This window comes from Ascidiella aspersa, chromosome 7 (assembly GCF_963924565.1).
Source record: "Ascidiella aspersa chromosome 7, kaAscAspe10.2, whole genome shotgun sequence".
NCBI classification, from domain to species: Eukaryota; Metazoa; Chordata; class Ascidiacea; order Phlebobranchia; family Ascidiidae; genus Ascidiella; species Ascidiella aspersa.
Window position 1 is genome coordinate 31,220,233 of NC_139453.1, and position 22,309 is coordinate 31,242,541.

General features: G+C 34.5%; 4 protein-coding genes and 5 non-coding genes across 10 annotated transcripts; 2 read left to right on the forward strand and 7 right to left on the reverse strand.

The window, feature by feature from the left end:
• Positions 1 to 3,223: 3,223 nt before the first annotated feature.
• On the forward strand, positions 3,224 to 11,767 carry LOC146138971 (P-selectin-like). Its single transcript, XM_083394751.1, has 14 exons — positions 3,224 to 3,359; positions 3,613 to 3,792; positions 4,557 to 4,731; positions 4,951 to 5,129; positions 5,322 to 5,507; positions 6,016 to 6,197; positions 6,514 to 6,730; positions 7,076 to 7,231; positions 7,313 to 7,504; positions 7,763 to 7,954; positions 10,324 to 10,518; positions 10,657 to 10,877; positions 11,007 to 11,235; positions 11,631 to 11,767. Exons 1-14 carry the CDS (start codon positions 3,224 to 3,226, stop codon positions 11,765 to 11,767), a joined length of 2,577 nt encoding a protein of 858 aa, XP_083250877.1.
• Trnaa-ggc (transfer RNA alanine (anticodon GGC)) lies at positions 8,325 to 8,399 on the reverse strand. The gene has a single exon. It is a non-coding gene; the product is annotated as a tRNA-Ala (tRNA).
• Positions 8,679 to 8,753, reverse strand: Trnaa-ggc (transfer RNA alanine (anticodon GGC)). Its single transcript has one exon. It is a non-coding gene; the product is annotated as a tRNA-Ala (tRNA).
• On the reverse strand, positions 9,033 to 9,107 carry Trnaa-ggc (transfer RNA alanine (anticodon GGC)). The gene has a single exon. It is a non-coding gene; the product is annotated as a tRNA-Ala (tRNA).
• Positions 9,387 to 9,461, reverse strand: Trnaa-ggc (transfer RNA alanine (anticodon GGC)). Its single transcript has one exon. It is a non-coding gene; the product is annotated as a tRNA-Ala (tRNA).
• Trnaa-ggc (transfer RNA alanine (anticodon GGC)) lies at positions 9,741 to 9,815 on the reverse strand. Its single transcript has one exon. It is a non-coding gene; the product is annotated as a tRNA-Ala (tRNA).
• A 1,481-nt stretch (positions 11,768 to 13,248) lies between the features above and the next one.
• LOC146138977 (protein FAM228B-like) lies at positions 13,249 to 17,950 on the reverse strand. Its single transcript, XM_083394159.1, has 7 exons — positions 17,779 to 17,950; positions 17,286 to 17,369; positions 16,626 to 16,739; positions 16,272 to 16,466; positions 15,908 to 16,057; positions 15,279 to 15,445; positions 13,249 to 13,640 (listed from the first exon to the last, which is right to left on the reverse strand). The coding sequence occupies exons 1-7, from the start codon at positions 17,869 to 17,871 to the stop codon at positions 13,412 to 13,414; spliced, it is 1,032 nt and encodes a 343-aa protein (XP_083250285.1). The 5' UTR covers positions 17,872 to 17,950; the 3' UTR covers positions 13,249 to 13,411.
• A 622-nt stretch (positions 17,951 to 18,572) lies between these two features.
• Positions 18,573 to 21,725, forward strand: LOC146138978 (profilin-4-like). Its single transcript, XM_083393832.1, has 4 exons — positions 18,573 to 18,680; positions 19,184 to 19,312; positions 19,670 to 19,804; positions 20,735 to 21,725. Exons 1-4 carry the CDS (start codon positions 18,630 to 18,632, stop codon positions 20,876 to 20,878), a joined length of 459 nt encoding a protein of 152 aa, XP_083249958.1. The 5' UTR covers positions 18,573 to 18,629; the 3' UTR covers positions 20,879 to 21,725.
• Positions 20,108 to 22,299, reverse strand: LOC146138979 (centromere protein S-like). 2 transcript variants are annotated; one of them, XM_083393833.1, is made up of 4 exons: positions 22,042 to 22,299; positions 21,647 to 21,750; positions 21,305 to 21,454; positions 20,108 to 20,986 (listed from the first exon to the last, which is right to left on the reverse strand). In XM_083393833.1, the coding sequence occupies exons 1-3, from the start codon at positions 22,075 to 22,077 to the stop codon at positions 21,310 to 21,312; spliced, it is 285 nt and encodes a 94-aa protein (XP_083249959.1). In that variant the 5' UTR covers positions 22,078 to 22,299; the 3' UTR covers positions 20,108 to 20,986; positions 21,305 to 21,309. The 2 variants fall into 2 exon arrangements, with proteins under 2 accessions (XP_083249959.1, XP_083249960.1); XM_083393834.1 differs by lacking the exon at positions 20,108 to 20,986 and having other exon boundaries at positions 21,179 to 21,454.
• Positions 22,300 to 22,309: the final 10 nt, after the last annotated feature.

Here is a 22,309-nt window from a genome sequence, read left to right on the forward strand (position 1 = left end):
CAATAAACTGTCAATTTGATGAATTCACAGAGGCTGGTGTGACGACGTCACAACCGGCCAGCCTGCTTCATTTGGTTGGCCGGGGTTTCAAGCCGGTAACAATATGGAGCGCAAACGCTACAAGGTCTTGGACAATGCACTATAATTTGCATTAATAAATGTGCATAAGAAGATTAAGTTTAACGATACTTGACCCAATCAAACCCAAACGCTAACCAGCGCCCTAACCCAAATAATGTGCGATAATTTAATAATTATAACGCTTCAGGCCCCAATACCTCAATTTGTGACGTAATAATCTTAAATACAATGGACGAGAAACCATCCGAGTTTGGGCTTTTTTCCCCAGCATTTAAAGAATTATTAAAATAACGCACATTATTTGGGTTAGGATTCGGGTTAGCGTTAGGGTTTAGGTGGGTCAAGTGTTATTAATCCTATCTCACAATTTTTGTTATCTTTTCTGAACTTTTAATGAATATTTTTAATTTATCTTCGCCGGGAGTTTACCTAAAGGTCCAAATCAGTGCATTGCCAGGACCTCAAGGTCTAAAAGTCTAGACTTTTCTGCCATTGGATGCCCTGATTGTCGTAGACCTTTTTGCTTAGAAATGCACTGATTTCTAACGGATCGGGTGTATTACACATAAATAATACTAACAATCGCCCGCCACAACATTTTTTATTCGTCCCGCGATAGAAAATAATTTTCCACCCCTGGGTTATAGCGTTGGTTAGAGTGACACAGGGCTATCATGGATAAAGACATGATGTCTATATTGTAAAAAAAAATCGTTTAAACCTTGCGGAAGGTTTTATTTTTTAGTTAGTCTTGGAATAAAATTGGTGCAGAAATGTGGAAGAATCTGCTTGTTTTCTCAGTGATAATTTCTTCAGGATCAAGTAAGTGGCCATTGTAATTACTTACACATAATTTTTATGTACATTTAAAAAATCCTTTTTAATTATAAGTCATTGAAGCGAGTTGCGGAGAGTACACCATTAATAATTTGGACAGTGATGGAACCATATTGACAGACTACAGCAACAACTTTGAAGTTTTTTCTACGGTTTCGTTTGATTGTGATGAGTTTTTCTTTATATCTGGTTCGACTAAGGCAGATTGTCTTTCCAACCAGGCGTGGAAGTTAAATCACGAAGCCCCTCCTAAATGTACCAGTAAGTATGACTTTCAATTATGATGTCTTCCTCAGCTTAATTCTGTTTAGCAAATAATAAATGTTAAAGGTCAATTCTTTTTTAAGGGTTTAGAAACTTGGGGTGATGGGAGAACATTAAGTCTGTCATTTGGTCGGGGCTCATTATTGCCCTAAAAGTTCCCTACTTTTTATGAAAAATAATATTGAAGCAATATAACAAAGCGAAATATCTGCATTAATTTAGGAATATTAACCACTTGGATAAAGGCCTTGTTACATGTGCTGTGTTTCTAGATTTATCAAAAGCATTTGATACAGTTGATCACTCAATACTTCTAAAAAAATTAGAGTATTGCTGTGGAATTCGTGGCTTACCTTTACAACTGTTTAAAAGTTATATTTCTAACCGTAAACAATTTACTGTTGTTAATGGAGTTAAATCTACATGTACTTCAATAAAATGTGGAGTGCCTCAGGGTTCCACATTAGGTCCCTTACTTTTTACCCTTTACATAAATGATCTCCCTCTAGCATCATCACTAAATACTAAATTATTTGCTGATGACACATACCTTTCTTTTTCTGATATGGATTTACAAAGATTACAATGTAAAATTAATTTGGAACTAGCAAAGATAGATGTTTGGATGAGACATAATAAATTATCCCTAAATTATTGTAAAACATCATATTTGTTGATGACCCGTCAAAACATAGTAACAAAACATAATTTTAGAATAAAGATAAACAACACTGAAATTAAAAGGGTAAATTCTGTTAAATATTTAGGAGTTGAAATTGATAATAAACTAAAATGGACAGAACATTTAAAACAACTTGAAACAAAACTAGCTAAGGCTTCAGGAATAATATGTAAACTGCGGCGCTATGTAGATACAGAAACATTAAGACTAGTATATTTTAGCTTTGTTCATTCCCATTTGCAGTATGCCATTTTAACATGGGGTGGAGCCACCCAAGTAACACTTCATGCAGTCAATGTTCTTCATAATAAAATAATTAGATTGAAAACTTTCAGCAAATATGATAGCCACATCACACCACTTTTTAGAGAATTGCAATTACTTAAAATTTCAGAAATATATCAATTAGAATTTGGGAAATTTATGCACAAATTTCACAGCAATGCTCTACCTCCCACATTTAGCCTTTACTTTACTAAAATTTCTGATATACACAATCATTTAACTAGGTTAAAGGATACTAGACAATTATTTTTACCTCGCACAAACACATCACTAGAGCAGAGATCACTTGGATATCGAGGACCAGTGGTATGGGGAAATATTAATATCAACTTAAAATCGTTATCATTTCACCAATTTAAAATTAAATACAAAACTACATTGCTGCAATTATTCTAACTTGCTATTTCACTACTCCAGTAATATTTGTTTTTTCTTTAGCATACGTATTTGATATAGTTTACTTCCTGGTATATATGCATTTGTTTTTTTGTTTTTTTTCGACTGCTTCATTTATTGGTGTCGGGATGATCTTTTCAGAGTCCTACTAATAAATAATTTAAAAACTTATAATAATTTAAATAAATAGCATGAATATGTTTAGATAATTCTTGTGTTTGCTAATATATATTGTGAAAGGGGGCACGTTGACTGGTAAACCTGTTGGTTGTATCAGTGCCTCCTGGCATATTAAATAATCGTATAGCTTTTGTTGTTGTATTAACGTTATGTACCAAAATAATAAATTGAATTGAATGAATATTTAAAAAATATTTCATTTTTTTATTAATTGTACCCAATATTATTATTTTACATACTTTATAGGCCTTTTTGTAACGTTGTCCTCTTTGTTTTTTTATGTTTTTTTAGTCTGGCATTGTATAGATATCACAATATAAAAAAGTCATTCAACCCTAAATAAATTATCTTTGATGGTTAGCCTTAAAAAAATTATTCACCTTTGGGTCGCAAGCTATTTAATATTTTAGGTTTTTATGTCATTGCTTCTAACAAAAGCCTGAAAATATTTACCAAGGATCCATCTGCAGTGATATAAATGCCCCTGAAAATGGATTAATGTCTTGTACATTGGAGACGAAAACTGGTTCAGTTTGTGAGTTTACTTGCAAGGATGGTTATTCACTGGAAGGCCACCCTACTTTACAATGTAGTGAGGAAAAGCAGTGGACCAATGATGTTCCTACATGTAGAGGTAATGTGAATGTATTTTTTTACGGTGGTTCTGGCAGACAATAATCTTAGATGGTGGATTAAAAACCTTATGTTGTTCATGGAATGCCTTCCTTTTTTTATTTCATTATATTTAGTTTTCACAAACTATAAATTTCTGTTTGCGAAGTTGTGTATAACGTAACATAAAATGCTTAATCTGTCTTTAATAATCAACTTATTTAAGCATGTATTAATTTGTTTCACTATCTAAAACATATATTTGTTCTCTTCAGAAAACACATGTCCGACCCTTTCTGCTCCATCGAATGCAGCGATGGATTGTACAAATGGAATGATAGCAAACTCCGAATGTACGTTTACTTGCAATGCAGGATATACACTAGAGGGAGGCACTGCTGCACTCTGTGACGCAAGCAACTTACAATGGTCAAACGATGCACCTAGTTGTGAATGTAAGTACTAAATACAAAGTATTTTGAAAAAAAAACGAAAGACAGCTGCTTTTTGAACAACAATTACAGCTTAGATATCATAGTACACAGAAAGCCATACAATGTCAACTAATGATGCAAGCAAGACAGACTAGAAAATCAACCAGCGTTCAGTGAGCTTCGAACTCACGACCTCGGTCATACTGGGACGGTCGCTCTACTAACTGAGCTACACAGGCTCAGAGAGGAGCTAGTCGAGAAACAAGCTTAGCACTGTTATTTTCTGCATCCTATTAGTACAAGCAACTTCACATTAAAGGGGATCTACAGTACATTTTCATTTAATAAAAACTAGCAGTATGAAGCAAGCATTGGTGCCATGGTTGTTTCGCTACTCGCTCCCCTCTGAGCCTGTGTAGCTCAGTTGGTAGACCGACGGTCCCGGTATGACCTAGGCAAATTTTTTGCATTTATTTTAAAAGATATTTTTTTCAGTGTCACCATGTCCATCTGTTGAATTCTTTAATGGAACTGTAAATTGCACTGATGATGTTAAAGCAATGTCTGAATGTTCGTTCCATTGTAATGAAGGGTTTAGTTTGGAAGGATCTGTCAATCAAATAACTTGTATTTCTGGAACCTGGTCCAACAAGATTCCTACGTGTAAAGGTTTGGTAATTAGTTACGTTTTGCTTAAAAGTTGTAGTGCAAATCAAACTCTATGTGTTCCAGGTTAAACTTTGCAATAAATTTTCTGTAAATAAAGCACTTTTTCATTGTTCTAGACATGTCATGTGAAGTATTGCCTGATAAACCAAATAGTAATGTTGAATGCACGGACGGCAATAAGCTTGGGTCAACTTGTGTGTTGTCTTGTTCAGCTGGCTTCACTTTGGAGGGAGAGGGGGGCGTTGAGTGCATCGACTCACAATGGACACATAATGTTCCTGACTGTGTTGAGTAAATAACTTGTTAAAATGCTAAACCAGCTTTTTTACATTGGTGCAATAGAATATTTGAAATGGAAGTTACTCTCATATGAATACTAGAAGTTATTCCATTTTTGTTCTTATTTTAAACTGTTGTAACATTTTGCTGAATATTGTTTAGAAACGATCATAGTTGAATAACAATTTTTGGTTTGATGTGTTTCATGTTCATGTATGTTTTGTATTTAAGGTCGGTAGAATGTCCACCCCTTGATGAAATAACCCACGGGTCTTTCACTTGTTCAAATAATTTTATGATGTCATCAGAATGTACTTTTTCCTGTGAACCAAACTATTCTCTAGTTGGGGAAAGTCCCATACAATGTGTTAATGCTTCCAAGTGGAATTTTCCTCAACCAATATGTGAAGGTAAATTGGTTTATTGTATTTATAAGAACCATGTATATCAGTAGCCAATATATGAAGGTAACAATATTATTTATTTTTAAATACCCTTGAAACTTGAAAAACCAAATACAAAGAACAACTTAAATTTATTTGCAACAATCAAATTAACATTTATTACATTATTTCATGCATATTAAAAAAATTGTTTTTTAGAAATCCCTCGTTTTTGCACTCCCCCATTGTCTGTATTGTATGAAGACAATGCTGATTGTGACAACACAAACCACCTCAACTCGACTTGTATTGTGACGTGTGATGACCAACAATCGGATGTGTATGTGTGCAAACTCAATCAAACGGAACAAGAACTTGTCTGGGATCGGAAATCTGAAAACTGCGGTAATTCTTTGTTTGTGATATTTTTCTGAATATTTTAGACGACAACATGTTTATCTCAGATTTATTTAACTGTTTTTTTCCTAGAAAGCTTCATTGGAAATGGTTCATCCACGCCATTAGTTGGTGAGAAATAAAAAGACTATTTTAACTTTTGACAGTTTTAAATATATTTAACTTAATTTGTCTAAAAAAAATTAAATAGTCAAGTATAACTTTCCAATTGAAAAATATAATATTTTAAACATAGAGAAATTATGACACCGTGCCTGACTGACCAGTTGATTAATTAGGGATTTTTATGTAAACAAGGCAGGCCTAGAAAAACTAGCCTTGATACATGTTACTCTTGCTTGCACAAAATCCTCTAAAGGCGTCGGTGTACTATGAATCTATGATATGTGTGTTGAAATTGTTGGCTAGTTCGCTTCTGAAGGGCTAGATCGCAGTTGTCTATCCATGTGTGTGAATGTTCAAGTAAAATACCATTGGGTAATTACCTTTTGTTCAGTTTGTGACAAGGGCATTGTTGATGTGTTTTTGCTGCTGAATGAGCCAAGTAGTTTGGAACACACAGATGTCTTGAACTTCTTTGGAAACATACTTGACGCTCTGCACAAAACTATATTCGCTGGATATACCTGGGTTTGGGTCGGACAAGCTGACTCCAACATTTGTGATAATAATTTTCAGGTAAATTGTATAACTAGTATTTATTATATATCATAATATAAATAGTAAAAGATATAAAATAACCAGTAATGTAGTAACTATTCTGTTTTAGGTTTTTTTATGTAGTAAACATAGCGAAAAAGTTGATATTTTTGTTTTGTATTTTAAGTATCATGTTATTTAAAAGCTGGACTGAGATTAAATTTAAATATATGCTTGACTGATTACACATATGTACACTTACAGACTAATTATATTACCTTAATTTTTTCTAGGCCTGACTAAATTAATTAATATTAAATAATGAATCCTAATTTTTTAACTTTAATATTTCCAGAGGAAGCCAGCAATTAGTGAAAAGTACGGCTTGTTTCGTGGAATCGTGAAGGAAATAGTGACGATACCAAACTGTTGGAGCACAAACTTCTTATCAAGTTCTTATGATTACATTAAAAGATTTGGACGAGGACTCGCCAAACCTATTCTGCTCTTCCTACAAACTGGTCCTGCTCAAACTAACATTTTGAAAGAAGCGGAAAAATTACTCAGTTCAGGTGGATTATTTTTATAGAAAAACTTCATTTTTAAGTTAAAATTTCATTGCTTTAAAATTTTATTTTTTACAAAAAAAATTTAAAAATTGATTTTTTTACTGACTTAAAGTTTTGTATTTTTTTGCTTTCTATATGTTTTTTATAATGTGAATTTTTGTGTTTTTAGCTAGTATGGCCATATTTTAAACATTGGTTTAGTTAAGTAAAATAAAATGAATATCCAAAACAATGTCAACGTTTCTTTAAAGTGCGTTTAAACAATGTCCTATTTTATGATTTTATAATGGAGCGGTGTTTAATGCATGTTTAAGTGTCAATGATATGATTTTATTTCGCTCTTAATAGGATTCAAGATAATTATTGTTGGAATGGAAGGTTCAAACAGTGAGAATTTTTCTGGTTTTGGTCACAATTTATTTTTCCTTGGACCAACAACTTACCTCAAGTTAAACGAATTGTTGTCGGAAGTTGTTTTAAAAATAACAGATAACAACTGCCCAGGTTTGTTGAATAAATAATTTATATAAATGCATTTAGTTTATTACACATTTTATTTTATTTATTTGCTCCTATATTTTCCAGGCTCAGGTTGTAGGTTAAATGTAACAACGATCGAGGGTGGATCAAGTATTTGTAATTATGTTCACGGCAAAGGAACAGTTTGTGAATTTGTTTGCGACGAAGACAAAGTTCTTATCGGAAACAATGTTATTTCATGTTTACAAATAAACCAATCGTATTCAGAATGGGATTCACCAATGCCTATATGTGAAGGTATTGTACCAAAGATGTTTTATTGACATAAAACACCCAATTACTCAGTTCTATTTTTTATTGGTTTATGATTTCAACCAAGCATAAAGAACTTAAAAGATTTTGCATAAACAGTAAAGATAGCTAAATTTACATTATACCTCATGTATGAAATTTCTATTTCTTGCATTTTTTACAACTTTGTTTTGGATATTGTAAAATGTGGAATTTTATGCAAAGGTAATATAAGTATTTATAACTATTTCTCTTTGTTTTCAGGCAATGTGAAATGCCCTATGATCAATGCAACATCTGAGTTGACGTTTAATTGCACAGACAGCAATGAAGCAGGCTCACAATGTATGTTCAACTGCCCACCTGGCTTGTTCATTAAAGGTCCTTCTTTTATCGCTTGTGTTCAAGAAAATCAAAGGGCTTTCTGGAATGGAAAAACACCTGTTTGTTCATCAGGTGTGTTCCATTTAAGTTCAACTTTTTAATAAATTTATTGCGAATTTTGTTTATCCTTGAAGAAGTCAAAAAAAGTAAAAATTGGAAAACCTTAATATTTACATTTTCTGATCTGAATTGTAGTTTGTTTTTTAAACATATGCATATAACTATCGTTTCATTACCACAATTGTTAGCAATTTAAACTGAAACACACATTTGCACAATGTATATTCTGTGGCCCTTCTTTCTTTGTGTTGTTAGCACTTAGATTGAAAACCGAAGATAATTAGAAATTGAAACTTTCTTCATTTAATACACCGAAAAGCCATTGCAGACTCACCGAATCTGTCGATCAATGATGCAAGCAGAGCAGACTAGAAAAACAACTAGCCTGCAGTGAGGTTCGAACTCACGACCTCCGGTCAAGCCGGGACCGTCGCTCTACCAACTGAGCTATGCAGGCTCAGAAGGGAACGAGTCGAGAAACAACCATACGCCAATGCTTGCTCAATCTGTTAGTACAAGCAGCTTCATAACGAAGGGGATCGCCAGTATCATATCATAATACAATGAAACATATGTACACACATATATGTGTGCTTACAACTGAGATCTAGCCCTTCTGAAGCTGCTTTTTGACCAACGATAACGGCTTACGTATTATTAGTACACCGAAAAGCCATTGCAGACTCACCGAATCTGTCGATCAATGATGCAAGCAGAGCAGACTAGAAAAACAACTAGCCTGCAGTGAGGTTCGAACTCACGACCTCCGGTCAAGCCGGGACCGTCGCTCTACCAACTGAGCTATGCAGGCTCAGAAGGGAACGAGTCGAGAAACAACCATACGCCAATGCTTGCTCAATCTGTTAGTACAAGCAGCTTCATAACGAAGGGGATCGCCAGTATCATATCATAATACAATGAAACATATGTACACACATATATGTGTGCTTACAACTGAGATCTAGCCCTTCTGAAGCTGCTTTTTGACCAACGATAACGGCTTACGTATTATTAGTACACCGAAAAGCCATTGCAGACTCACCGAATCTGTCGATCAATGATGCAAGCAGAGCAGACTAGAAAAACAACTAGCCTGCAGTGAGGTTCGAACTCACGACCTCCGGTCAAGCCGGGACCGTCGCTCTACCAACTGAGCTATGCAGGCTCAGAAGGGAACGAGTCGAGAAACAACCATACGCCAATGCTTGCTCAATCTGTTAGTACAAGCAGCTTCATAACGAAGGGGATCGCCAGTATCATATCATAATACAATGAAACATATGTACACACATATATGTGTGCTTACAACTGAGATCTAGCCCTTCTGAAGCTGCTTTTTGACCAACGATAACGGCTTACGTATTATTAGTACACCGAAAAGCCATTGCAGACTCACCGAATCTGTCGATCAATGATGCAAGCAGAGCAGACTAGAAAAACAACTAGCCTGCAGTGAGGTTCGAACTCACGACCTCCGGTCAAGCCGGGACCGTCGCTCTACCAACTGAGCTATGCAGGCTCAGAAGGGAACGAGTCGAGAAACAACCATACGCCAATGCTTGCTCAATCTGTTAGTACAAGCAGCTTCATAACGAAGGGGATCGCCAGTATCATATCATAATACAATGAAACATATGTACACACATATATGTGTGCTTACAACTGAGATCTAGCCCTTCTGAAGCTGCTTTTTGACCAACGATAACGGCTTACGTATTATTAGTACACCGAAAAGCCATTGCAGACTCACCGAATCTGTCGATCAATGATGCAAGCAGAGCAGACTAGAAAAACAACTAGCCTGCAGTGAGGTTCGAACTCACGACCTCCGGTCAAGCCGGGACCGTCGCTCTACCAACTGAGCTATGCAGGCTCAGAAGGGAACGAGTCGAGAAACAACCATACGCCAATGCTTGCTCAATCTGTTAGTACAAGCAGCTTCATAACGAAGGGGATCGCCAGTATCATATCATAATACAATGAAACATATGTACACACATATATGTGTGCTTACAACTGAGATCTAGCCCTTCTGAAGCTGCTTTTTGACCAACGATAACGGCTTACGTATTATTAGTACACCGAAAAGCCATTGCAGACTCACCGAATCTGTCGATCAATGATGCAAGCAGAGCAGACTAGAAAAACAACTAGCCTGCAGCTCTGCTTGCATCATTGATCGACAGATTCGGTGAGTCTGCAATGGCTTTTCGGTGTACTAATAATACGTAAGCCGTTATCGTTGGTCAAAAAGCAGCTTCAGAAGGGCTAGATCTCAGTTGTAAGCACACATATATGTGTGTACATATGTTTCATTTCTTCATTTAATGTTTTTTTTTTCATTTTTAAATTAAATTTATTTTTTTACATTTCCCCCCCAGACTTATTATGCCAGCCCCCTTTAATGGCGCCCTCTAATGGCAACTTGTCGTGTCCTGGCGGCAACAAGTTTAACGCAGAGTGTGAGTTTGTGTGTGACAAGGGTTATAACATTGAGGGGGCTGCCACCCTTCGGTGCGACACTCCACTAAGCAATGGTGGCGCTCAATGGAACAAACCTCCACCTACTTGTAAAGGTAGCATTAAAATATGTCAACTGACATTTTTTATACAGATTTTCACAGAATGATTACAATTGGAGCACAGTTTACTTCATGTTGTAAATATTCTGTTTAATACAGACTTCTTAACAAGATTCTATTGTTGTCAATAAGGTTGTTTCAACCCTCCTTGTATGCAAGACGTGATGGTAGTGCTTGACATATCTGCTGCATCGAGCGAGCAAAACTTTAGGCAACAAATCGATTGGTTGTTGAAGGTGCTTGCCTCCTACCAAGGCCCTGTTGAGGTGGGCGATTTACAGGTCGGGGTCATGCGCGTCTTGGCAACTGCTCCACTCACTTGTCAAGTTGGACAAATCGAACATGACAACGAGGTAAAGAATATTGAAAAATGCCAAAAGTTAGTATCTCTGTAATTTTAATTTGTGACAAAAAACGTTTGTGGATTAGAGACTAATTTTCCTAAAAAAAAATGTTTGAAGTGCAATGTTTCTATGTTCCAGATCATCGTTGATCTAAAAAGTGGTCCCCTATATGAATTACTGGAACTTGTAAATGATCTGAAACACATCGGGGGATGCCCCGGTACACTGGCCTCGGTAAAACAAGCGGTTGATTATTTCAACGTGGTCGGAAGGTCACCCGACAAGGTCAAACGGGTCATCCTTCTACTCACAAATAACCACGACCAGGTCGAACTAAAAAAGTCACAAGGTTATGCAGAAAGCGAAGGTAGAATACAGGCATTGTGACGTAAACAGCAAGTGTAGAATATAGGCATTGTGACGTAAACAACAAGAGTAGATTAGAAGCATTATTAGGTAATATACAGATATGGAATACCGCCATTGTGTAAAACAGAGGTGTAGAATATAAGAGATATGACGTAAATCAATTTTAAAACGTAAGTAATGTTCCTTCAAAAATGTATCTTGATAAAAGTTAATTTTAATTCCAGCCGTGTAGTTTGTAAGAGTTGGAGAAGTGAGAGATGTTGTTGCATTAGGAAAATGCATCAGGCAAGTTTAGAACAGAGTTAAATATAAATTTCAGAAACAGGAAAAAGTAGAATGTAGGGTTATTTTCATGTAAGAGATGTTTCAGCTTCCAGTTTATTTTGTTGCAAGGAGTTGAGATTGTTACCGCCCAAGCTGGTCGGTCAGAGGTCACGGGGTTAAAGGTTACCTCCGGTCGTAGTTTGGTTGAACTTAGTGACGATGATCAAGGCTTCAGCATACCAACCGTCGATGACGTCATAGCATAAAAAGGTAAAACATTTTCTTTTTTATCGGTGTATGCAAGTAGTGGTAGTTTGTTAAACACTATTGCATAACTTAATTTATCCAAGGCAATAAAATAATATAAAGTTTGTCAAATAGAAATATCTTTAAAGCCTGCATATTTTCCTCAGGAACATCGCATCGTGTTTTTTGGTTCAACTTTTTTATTCAATCCATTCTACTCACCGTCGTCACGCTTTGACAGTTTTGATGACGTTATAATTTGCATAATGCTTGATGCGGACCTACAAAGTATGGCGCCAAGAATTGGATTTTATGGAAGATTTAATTCAAAACAACAGCGTCTAGTTTTTGTTTTCAGTGCAATCAGGCGAAGTTTATTAAGAAATATTTATGCTTCATAAGCTGCTTTTGCAAGGGTGGAATCTTCAGGACTGATGATTTAAATGAATTTCAGTTTAATGGTGAATCTTGGTAGATAGCTGATTGCGCAAATGGTCTGGCGACGAAGCGCGAATGTGCTTCTCGAAAGAAACTCTGACTGCGATATTCTGTTTGTTTTTTAATTTTTATATTTGTTCATGCGATTTTTAGTTTTCCATTTAATCAATCACAATGACTGCCTAAATTTGTGTAGTGTCATGTTGATTTGTTTAGTCAAAGTTGGTTGGGCTTGAAGCTAAAACTATGACATTTACAATACGATAAAACACATGAAGCATCATGGGGAATGCGTCCTTACTAGTTGACGTTTATAGATATTTGAGAACGTGGTCCTTTAATTTTCGTTTATTTTTTAGCTTTCCTTTATTAAGCAGGCTTCACTATGCTGTGTTACTTGTTATCTGAACAGCTTTGTCTTGCAAATACTTGTGGCCACAAATATCACAGTAAATGTATTTCCTTCATTGGCGAAAATACTTGCGATGGTTTACCACAAATATGAAAAGTTCACCAACAATGTTGTCAAATGATGACAAGCTAAAGAAATATCACAACTATTGTCTAAGCCAGTGGTCGGCAACCGCCGGTGCCGCTCCACAAAAGTTTTTAACTTGTCCGTAGCAGGTTGCCCACCACTGGTCTAAGCGAGGTTTTGCCAATCGACATTACGTCATGATTTAGTGCTACACACAAAAGATGACACATGGATTAATTGGCTATCTACGTTAGCTAAACGTTTGCCTAGGAAGTAAAATGGAAAAATGTATGTTGTGTACATTAATGTCCTGGTACAGAAGTACATTTTGCAACATAAATATTTGCTCAGTAAACGTATATTGGGTACGAAATATTGTGGGCACTTTTATATGTGCAAGGAGGTTTTAGGAACTTTAAAATACTTGCTCAGTAACCGTAGCGTAATGTACTACTTCGAATTTATAAAGCGTATTTGGCACAACCGGTAAGTAAACGTGAAAATGCATGTTGGGTACAAAAAAATTTTAAGCATATTAACTCGAGGATATTTTGGCAACATTTAAATATTTGCTACTTGCTAGTTTCTATAGAGTTAATTGGCAACGGCACGTTTTGCGTTAATATTCATATAAACGACAGCTGCACATTATTTGCTTCGCTTGTTTGGCGACTGTTACATTTTTAACAATAATTTTGGCACAATGAGAATAAATTGGCACCAGAACCAGCAGTGATTTGACGCAAAGTTACGATGAAATTGGAACAACTTCGGGCTCCGAGTTGAACCGCACGTGGTGAGTTTTCGGCATTTCGATCGACCGCAAGATGTCGTACGAGGCCATGGTGGAGGGGAGTTCGAATCTTCGTTTCTTCTGGATTTTGAGTTCCTTATCGAAGGTCTCTTGTCCGTAAACCGAGTTCGACCACTCCTCAAAGTCGATTCCTGATCTTGTGAAGTTCCCAGACATTCGGTTTCTGACGGAATTAAAAACAAATGTAAGAGCTTCTAAAAGCAACAGATATTCAGTTGGGTGAGAATTTACTATATGATAATTGCAACAAGTTTTCACAAACTGCCTAGCAACTAGACCAGCGTGGTCCAACTGCAGGCACTTTTTTGCGCGAATCTATAATGTTTTTGCAATATGGCCGTTGTATTGTGTGTCGTCACACCTTCTTTTAAAACAAGATAACGTACTGTTTAAATCAATGTGTCGAGCACGAGCAATTTGTTGTGTGCCCAATGCGAAAAACCTCCTGAATTTACAGTTTAGCGCCAATTGCGATATATAATATATTTTACACGAACCAGTAACCAGGAATATTTATTAGGTCACAGTATTCCAATGAGCATTTCCATTTTAACGTCAAAAAATGCAAATATTACTTTTGGATGTAGGCAACGTCATTGCTGTTTAAGTTTTACTTCATTACGCGTTTTTGTTCATTGGATCGTCCCTTTTAAGTTTATTTGCTTAAGAGGCGATATTAACTGCCAACATTGGACGAAAGCTTGTTGAGAAACAAGACTGATAGGTCTTTCATAATTCCTGGGGCACATTCCCACGGATTTCACTTTTGATGAACAAAACTAGCTAATCAAAACAAAATAGTTGCTCACCAACTTAATAGTGGGAGGTATTATACTTAGATAAAGAAGTCACTGCTGGTACGGGAATTGTGTGATTTAATAGGGTTGGGTTTTTAGGCGCGAACAATTCCTTGTTAAAATCACTTTCAAATCTGGAGAGGCCAGTTATTTGTTCTTAAAGAAAAAAGCATGACGCAATATGCTTTTAGGAACTCGGTATTGATACACTTGAGAGTATTTCAACAATATGAAGTAATACCTTGAAGTGGTTTTAAGTGCCACACTCAAAGCCGTTTAATGCGCAAAGGTTGTCATCCTAGGGGGCTGAATTGCGGATTTTCAACTTGAATTTAACAAAGTACCTGACTGAATGGCCTTTTGTAGGCAAATTTAGGCCTCGCAATTATTATGCAAAAACATAACCTTCTTATTGCAATAAAAGTGACAAAGCTGTTTAAAAGCATGTGATTAAAAACGATGTAACAAAAGTATAAGAGGAGATTCGTAATAATGATAAATACACGGTTGTAAATAAAGATGTTTCATTGACCCTCAATAATCTGCGACCCCTGTTCGCGTTTCAGAAATATACGTCACAGAGGAAGGCCTCTGATGTCATAATATATGATCGCGGCCCCGAAGACTGTTTCGTCGAGAGCCACAGTGAGGAAAACCATTTGTGATAAGTACGTTGCGCAAAAATAGAAAACTTAAAAGCGCTGTAACATTGATATTATATGAGATGGGTAATATTATTGGTAAAATAAATACACGGTTGTAATTGTTTATAAAACGAATTGCTAGGCACTCTATAAACAAGCTATTGGACAGAGTTACTCCACCCTTTCACTAAATGTCACAAAAAAACGTCCCCGAAGTAAAAATGAAAAACACGACATCAGTATAACTGGATAAAGTCCGTACTCCCTGGGGGCACCCACAGTTCAGAAACCCTTTACTAAGCAGTCAGTTTCCACATTTTGATAAGTTACAATAAAGTACATATCGTATATTTCCCACACCTGCTTTGTCTTCTGATTGGGCTCTCAATGTCACGCAAGGGCATGCTCATCCATGTGTGACAAGTGGTTCCGTGCCGGCCAAGCGGAACGAGAGGGGGGCAGGGGAGCCTTTGTACGTCACAATCGTAATTCGGCAGTTTTCTCCCCGTCTGGCATCGATGAAGAAACTGAAACAAAGTTGATACAAGAGTTCTAAAGTCGGGAATCGAATCAAAACAATCTGGCACAATTGTGGAATGTTTATTGTTACATAACAATACGTGTAACGTGATGCCATTGTTACGGCATAAGGAACGTGTGTGGCACAGATTCGGAATATCGAATTAATCTAAAGGCTGTTTTATTAATGTTGTCTGAAAACAATGTTTTATCAGATGACAAAACACTAAGTTAATTATGGTTTGTTTTCAAAAATAGGCTGGGTTTTTATGACTCCCTATTCCCACATATATTAATCAATAAATATTAATTAATTACCATATTAATTTATCAAGAATAGCTGAAACAAACAATTACTTTCAAAACATCACCTCGTTTTTGGTTAATTTTTTTTTGGATTAATGATTTACAATCAGTATAACTGGCAATAAATAGAGTAATTAAATTTTTTCAGAAAATCAAAAACTTACCTCTTTTTCGGAGTAACTTCTGCGCTTGCATATCAGCAAGGGATCTTTTAGTTTTGGTGTTTTCGCTTGTAAAGAAACTTCACTTCCAGGTCCGTAAATAACCAGAGGGTTGTATTCATCTTCCGCTAAAACATCTAGAAATACTTCACCCTAAAAAAAAAAAACGAAAAACATTAAAACTAATGATAATGTTTTACCAGCATTTTACCTTATATTTTTGACCCATTTCTTGTTTTAAAAAAAACGCCAAAACTGTTATACAATTTATATAAACCTATTGTACAACAAAATTTTATACAAAGTACATGGCTTTTAATCCTAAAATTTGCAAATTTAACCTTCTTAAAAAGACTGACCAAGTTACCTTTCTATTGCTGTATTGCAAATAATTTAAATATTCTTTTCGTCTTTTTTCATCGATTTTAGAAAACCCGGTTTCAATTTTATGTTCAATCTGCCTTCGTAGTGGAATGTAAACATTTTCTTGCCAAGTTTTGTACAAAACTTCCTTCTTTCGGATTCCAAGAAGATCTTGTTCTGCCACAAATTCATCTATTCCCTAAAATACATGAATAAAATGTTAAATATGTAAACATGTTTTATATATTAAAAAAATTGGTTTTAAATACAAAATGGTAGATTTTCAGAAAAATTTTAATCTCATATTTAATACAAATAAGTGCTTAATATGAATTTTGTACAACAGTTTAGAACCTACTTTAACAAAATTCTGTTCATTGCTGAGGACATTGTTGTACATTTGACGTGTGTCATGAGTTTCTGCGCTGTGTCTGTCTCTTAATCGTTGAAGTGATTTCTGATTAATCCAGTCCTAACAAAACAAAATTTAAATTTTTAAGATAATGTCTGGAGGTTTTAGTTAGATGTACCAGTGTAGCAATATCTAAGCCCACGCAGAAGAAGTTAACATTTTGAATATTTCTTAATGTTGAGAATGAATAAACCAATTTGAAAAACATTCAAAATGCTACCTACTTTTGAATGAGCTTTGAAAATCTTAACTAGATTTAAATATAACCATACATAAGTGGACAAAAAATATACTACATATCTTTGTTTGGAAGTGCTTGCCTACATACCATTGAAAACTTTTGAATATTATTTATGGATCATTTGGGTGGTGCTTTATAGGGGATGCCACTTCCGGTACTTTTATTTTTGCATTCAAATGCGTACAACAATATTGTTTATAAAATAGAAGATTTCAAATGTTTGACACTTATAGATAGCAAGATATTTGCAAAATGGTTTTCAACATATATGTTAATTAGCTTGAAATTAAACATGGATATCTATAAAACAAATAGGATTTCTTTAGAATAGTTAGCTTGATAAATTATCAAAACTAATTACCAACCTTGATTTGTAGGGTATTCCCCAAACTAGATGTGGTTGAGGCAGCGCGACTTGTTCTGCAAACTGAAGGTGACTTTACTCGTTTCTAAAAAAGTAATAACAGCAACCCAAATTTAAAAATTATGACAACCTAAAAATTCAGGGTGCCTGGGTGCAACTAATATCAAAAGTGCTAATCTATAGGGGTGCAGGTTCAGTTTGTTAAAAAGTTTCTAACATGTAGATCCAGACAATAAATCCAATTATTAGATAATGAAAGCACTATACTCCAATCGACAGATAGTTTCCAGGCTAAACCTTACACAATACAGTTTTATGACGAACTAAAACTTGCTTTATAACTTATATTATGTTTAAAGTTTCTAGAATGTTTTATAGTCAACAAGATGTTAAGAAAAATAAGTTTTTGCCGCACAGAATCGCACCCTCCTCTGAATATTTAAAAAACAACCACACCTTTCAAAACAATTATTCCGTTTTTAAATTGTTCATACCTGAAGTGTTACATTATTTGTGGTTAAATCTTGGAGTTCGCTTGAATAGAAGTTTATTGAACCACTCCGTTTTTGCTCTAATTTCTTGCTCATAGTCAAACTTTGTAATACTTTCGCTTAAACATTGTAGAATTAAAGTGAAAGCTTCAAAATAAATATTTGGAGGCGGGCAACTTTCCCTAATTATACAACCCTATTAAATCGCAACTGTAGAGTAGAAAACAAGAATTTTTAAAGAACCCTATAAAAGCAATATTCATTATTATTGTATCTTAACACGAAAAATGTTAATTACAAGCAACCTAATTACTAATTTGTATTCATTTTGTATCGAAATTCTAAATTATTTAATAGAATATATAAATTATATTCGACTACTTTTCTAGAGCTTTGGATAATGTTTTCTTTGCTTCGTTGGTTGCCATGGAAATTGAGTAACAGCGCCACAAGTGACAACAAACTTTTTCATTTTTTATCATGTTTTATTTTTAACTTAAAATGTTCGTAGCGTATGTACAAATAAAATCATTGAAACACAGATAGTTTGCTAAAAAGTTTTAAAATCACCCTTAGTTGTAGTTTTTATTATACAAAATATGTGTTTGCATTAACTTTAACAGTATTTTTTTTTATCATTCTTACATTTTTTTAGATAATAACACGTTTATAAAATTATCTTGCAGATTAAGAAGAAATATTAAATCATCGACAAATAGAAATATCACGATTTTCCTTTCCCGCCAAAGTTGCCTAGCAACAGTGCCATGTTAAACAAGATCTGGTAACTTTGTTCAGAAACGTTTAACATAAAACTTTATTTACTGTAAATAAACTGGCTAAAGAATCTCAAAATGGCAACAATGTGGATGGAAGGTGATCGTTATCAGATTAAAGGCGTCCCGGTAAGTCATTTGTACTCTGAACAAAGCTGTCGACAGTGGCTAATTTATGCGAAACGCATTTTTCGGATTTAACACATCATAATGTATGATTATCAAGAAAAGGATTTTTGGAGGGTAAGCATGCAAAAAATAACTAAAAATTGAATGTTATAGTATCAATTTTAATAAACCATATGTAATGCTAATTATTTTATATTTTTGGAGTGTTGTAAACAAGTCATTGAAGTCCTTGTTAAGTCTTTTTAAATAAATAACTAGTCCAAGTCATCAGTCGCTCAAGTCAAGAAAAAAATAAAAATAAAACGAAAACATAAAATATATCAAGCAAATTGTCTTATGTGAAAAAAAAAAAACCCAATTTTATTAAACACCTAATTTCAGCTTTTGTCCAATGACTCCAGTCAAGTCATTTAAAAACACTGACGGAAGTAAAATCCGTAACTCAAGTTATTACGATACTGGTATTTTGTCAGGCTAAGTAGTTGGGTCCATCATTTTTTAAGGATCGGGTTAAGATGAACCAACTTACAAACCTTCTTCATGATGCGCTAATTTCTACCGAACATGTCGAAAAATGTGCGATTATTGAACGCAAACATGGGGAACAAAAAGCAGCTTCACCAGGATTTAATGTAAGATTATTTTGAATGACAATACAATTTTCATCACAATAAATTATTAAATTTGCATACTGTGCTTTTCATATCTATGTTGTAAATCAGTTTTACTGTTTAGTTTAATTATAAATACTTTCACAATCTTAAGAAATTATTTTTCCATATTAGGTTATAAATTTAGCAATAAAACCAAAAAGGCAACTTTACAAAATTAGTTAAATTAATTAAATTATAATCTTAAAGTATATTACTCAAACATAAAAAAGAGATGTTTATCTAAATGTTTTATTCATCAGAAATTGATCACTTCGGTTTTCCTAAGCTTTTTATTTATTTAGAGGAAAACAAAAATATATTTATTTATGTTTAAAGATAACAAAAGAGCAAGTAAATTCAGTTCTTGATTACTTTCGACGTTGTTCTGTCATCAGAAAAGAAGGAATAAGTTTTGAAGAAAGAAACTACAAATGTATCCGCGCCGACAAAAACTCAATCTACGCAAAATCGGTAAGACACCAATGTTTATGTAAGTGGTTCCAACAGGGGTGCTGTTTTTTAACGCTCAAGGGTGTCTAGACTCTAGAGAATAATTTTGGATTTCAATTTTTGCTGTTCTGGTCAATCTTGTAATAAATTGTTGTGAACGATTGGAGTGCAACAAATCAAGAATGATCTACCGGCAAGTTTTATTAAAGTGCCAACCTTTCGAATTACCTATTTGGACAATCTTCTACAGGGCAATATAATTGCAACTATAGGCAAAACATATAATATATCTATATATATTTATATACTAAAAAAAGACCATGTTCTAAATTCTAAACTACGAGGCGCAATAAACGAGATAAACACACGATAACCAGACAATGCGAAACAACAAGGCTGCATCTTTCTAAAACCCGCTGCTACACAGAAAATGATATGAAGTTGCAAGAAAAGTGTCTTGCTTAATGTTCATTGTGTTGGCATGCTCATGTATCGCCACAGTTTAAAGTTGGTTTACTGGGACACTACAAGTAAGCCACTTGGCGAAAATGCCAGTACCTCAGACTACTACACCAAAAGCCATTGCAAACTCACCGAATCTGTCGATCAATGATGCAAGCAAGGCAGCCTAAAAAAACAACTAGCCTGTGGTGAGGTTCGAACTCACGACCACCGACATACTGGGCCGGGACCGTCACTCTACCAACTGAGTTATGCAGGCTCAAAGAGAAACGAGTCGAGAAACAATTATATGCCAATGCTTGCTACATTCTGTTAGTACAAGCAACTTCATATTTGACCTCAGACTATTTATATTTTTAAGGGTGCAGGCAGCCATAAAATGTTGGGAAACACTGGTACATATTACCCTGTATAAAATACAGTGTCAACTTGGATCAAATATAACGTATATTACAACAAAAATCCATTGAACCAGTGTCTGTTTTGCAGTTGCAGCCAAATGAAGGTGGAGTTATTCTTGTTCGAACTAACTCTTTGGTGATTGTTGCGACGTACACAAACAAAATGTTCCCGTCCGTGTGCGTTGAAGCAATGGAGAAACTCGCCGATTATTTCAGGGAAAAAGGCCGATGAAATTTTGTTTGCTTCTATCCACTGTCACTGCGATTAACTTGTGTTAATGAAAGTGTGTTTTTCAATTGAAAAGCAAATCTTGCCAGAGATTGGTTGGTGATCGGATTTCTAAAACATTGTAGAAAATTTAATGTTGTCAAAATGTTCTAAAGGTGGTAAAAATGTACTCATTATATTGCTGATAACATATTAACCATCATAACTGATTGTTTTGATTTTATAAGTGTTCAATTGTTTATTCATCAAAAAAAAATTAGAATTCAGGTTTCCAAAACTTACAATATTCATCTTTTTAAAACATTGCTATTTGTCAATATATTCAACCCTTCATACAAATCACCGAAAATATTTAAATAAATTTAATAATCTTTTTGTTTATTTAGTTAATGTTAAACAATATTTCAAAATATTCTTAAAAGCATTCACGTTTTTCACTTTGACTGTTTCATCTCTTTTAAATGCTGATGCAAACTTGGTGTTCTTCGCGCCAGCATCAAAACGTCGTCAGGAGAAACTTTCTTTCGACGAGCGTGGTGCGTAAACATCTCAAGGTCACTCGCAAACATTTCACATTTCCTTCAAAAGCAATTTATCAAATAAGATTCTGTTTTCATCGGAACAGATACACATTGGTGTGTGTTATTTTATTCTTGAAATGTGCATTTTTTTAACCTTTGTTATATTATTGAATATGTTTTCCTTTTTTAAATTTATATTTTTTATGATGTTAAACCAAGAGATTTGAAAAAGTACAAAAAGGTATTTTACTTCAAAGCAATGTTAGCTAGTGCAGCTATCGACTGTTTGCTGAATACTATTCCCGTTTCTTTCTGGACTTCTTCACAAATAAGGCCAGTGTTGAGGTGGATCACCTAAAAATGAACTTCAGTTAATTAGGCAGAGTTTATAACAGTAGAAAACAGTGGTTATTACCCTTGGAGCCAAATTGAAACTGTTGTTTTTAAGGGTAATACTGATTAACTGGTACAATTAGACTAGTTAGGTCAATCTACTTGTTTTTATTTTTCATAACCACAAATTAATTTTATGTAATAAAGGTTCAGCGAAGTGTGTGTGCATTAAAATAACTTAAGTTTCTGCCAGTGCTGCATTAAAACTGAGAAATGCAACCAATGTGGAACAAAACTTTGTAAATAACTAACCTCCTGCATTTTGCGTTGTTGTGAATCTTGTTCCATTAATTTAAATAAATTTACAACAAATTCGTATTTTGTAATTGAGTTAAAAGAAATTTATTTCGCGATATTTGTTTTCAATTAGAAAACGACTTGTTCCCCAGAATTCCAATGCAAATATTTAATAAATCGTTTACTGAAATGTCTCAAGCAAAAAATGAATGTTTTTTTCCTTTAAAATTAGCAAAATAACGTCCCTACTTATAACATTTGTTATCTCCGATAAATTTCTCCA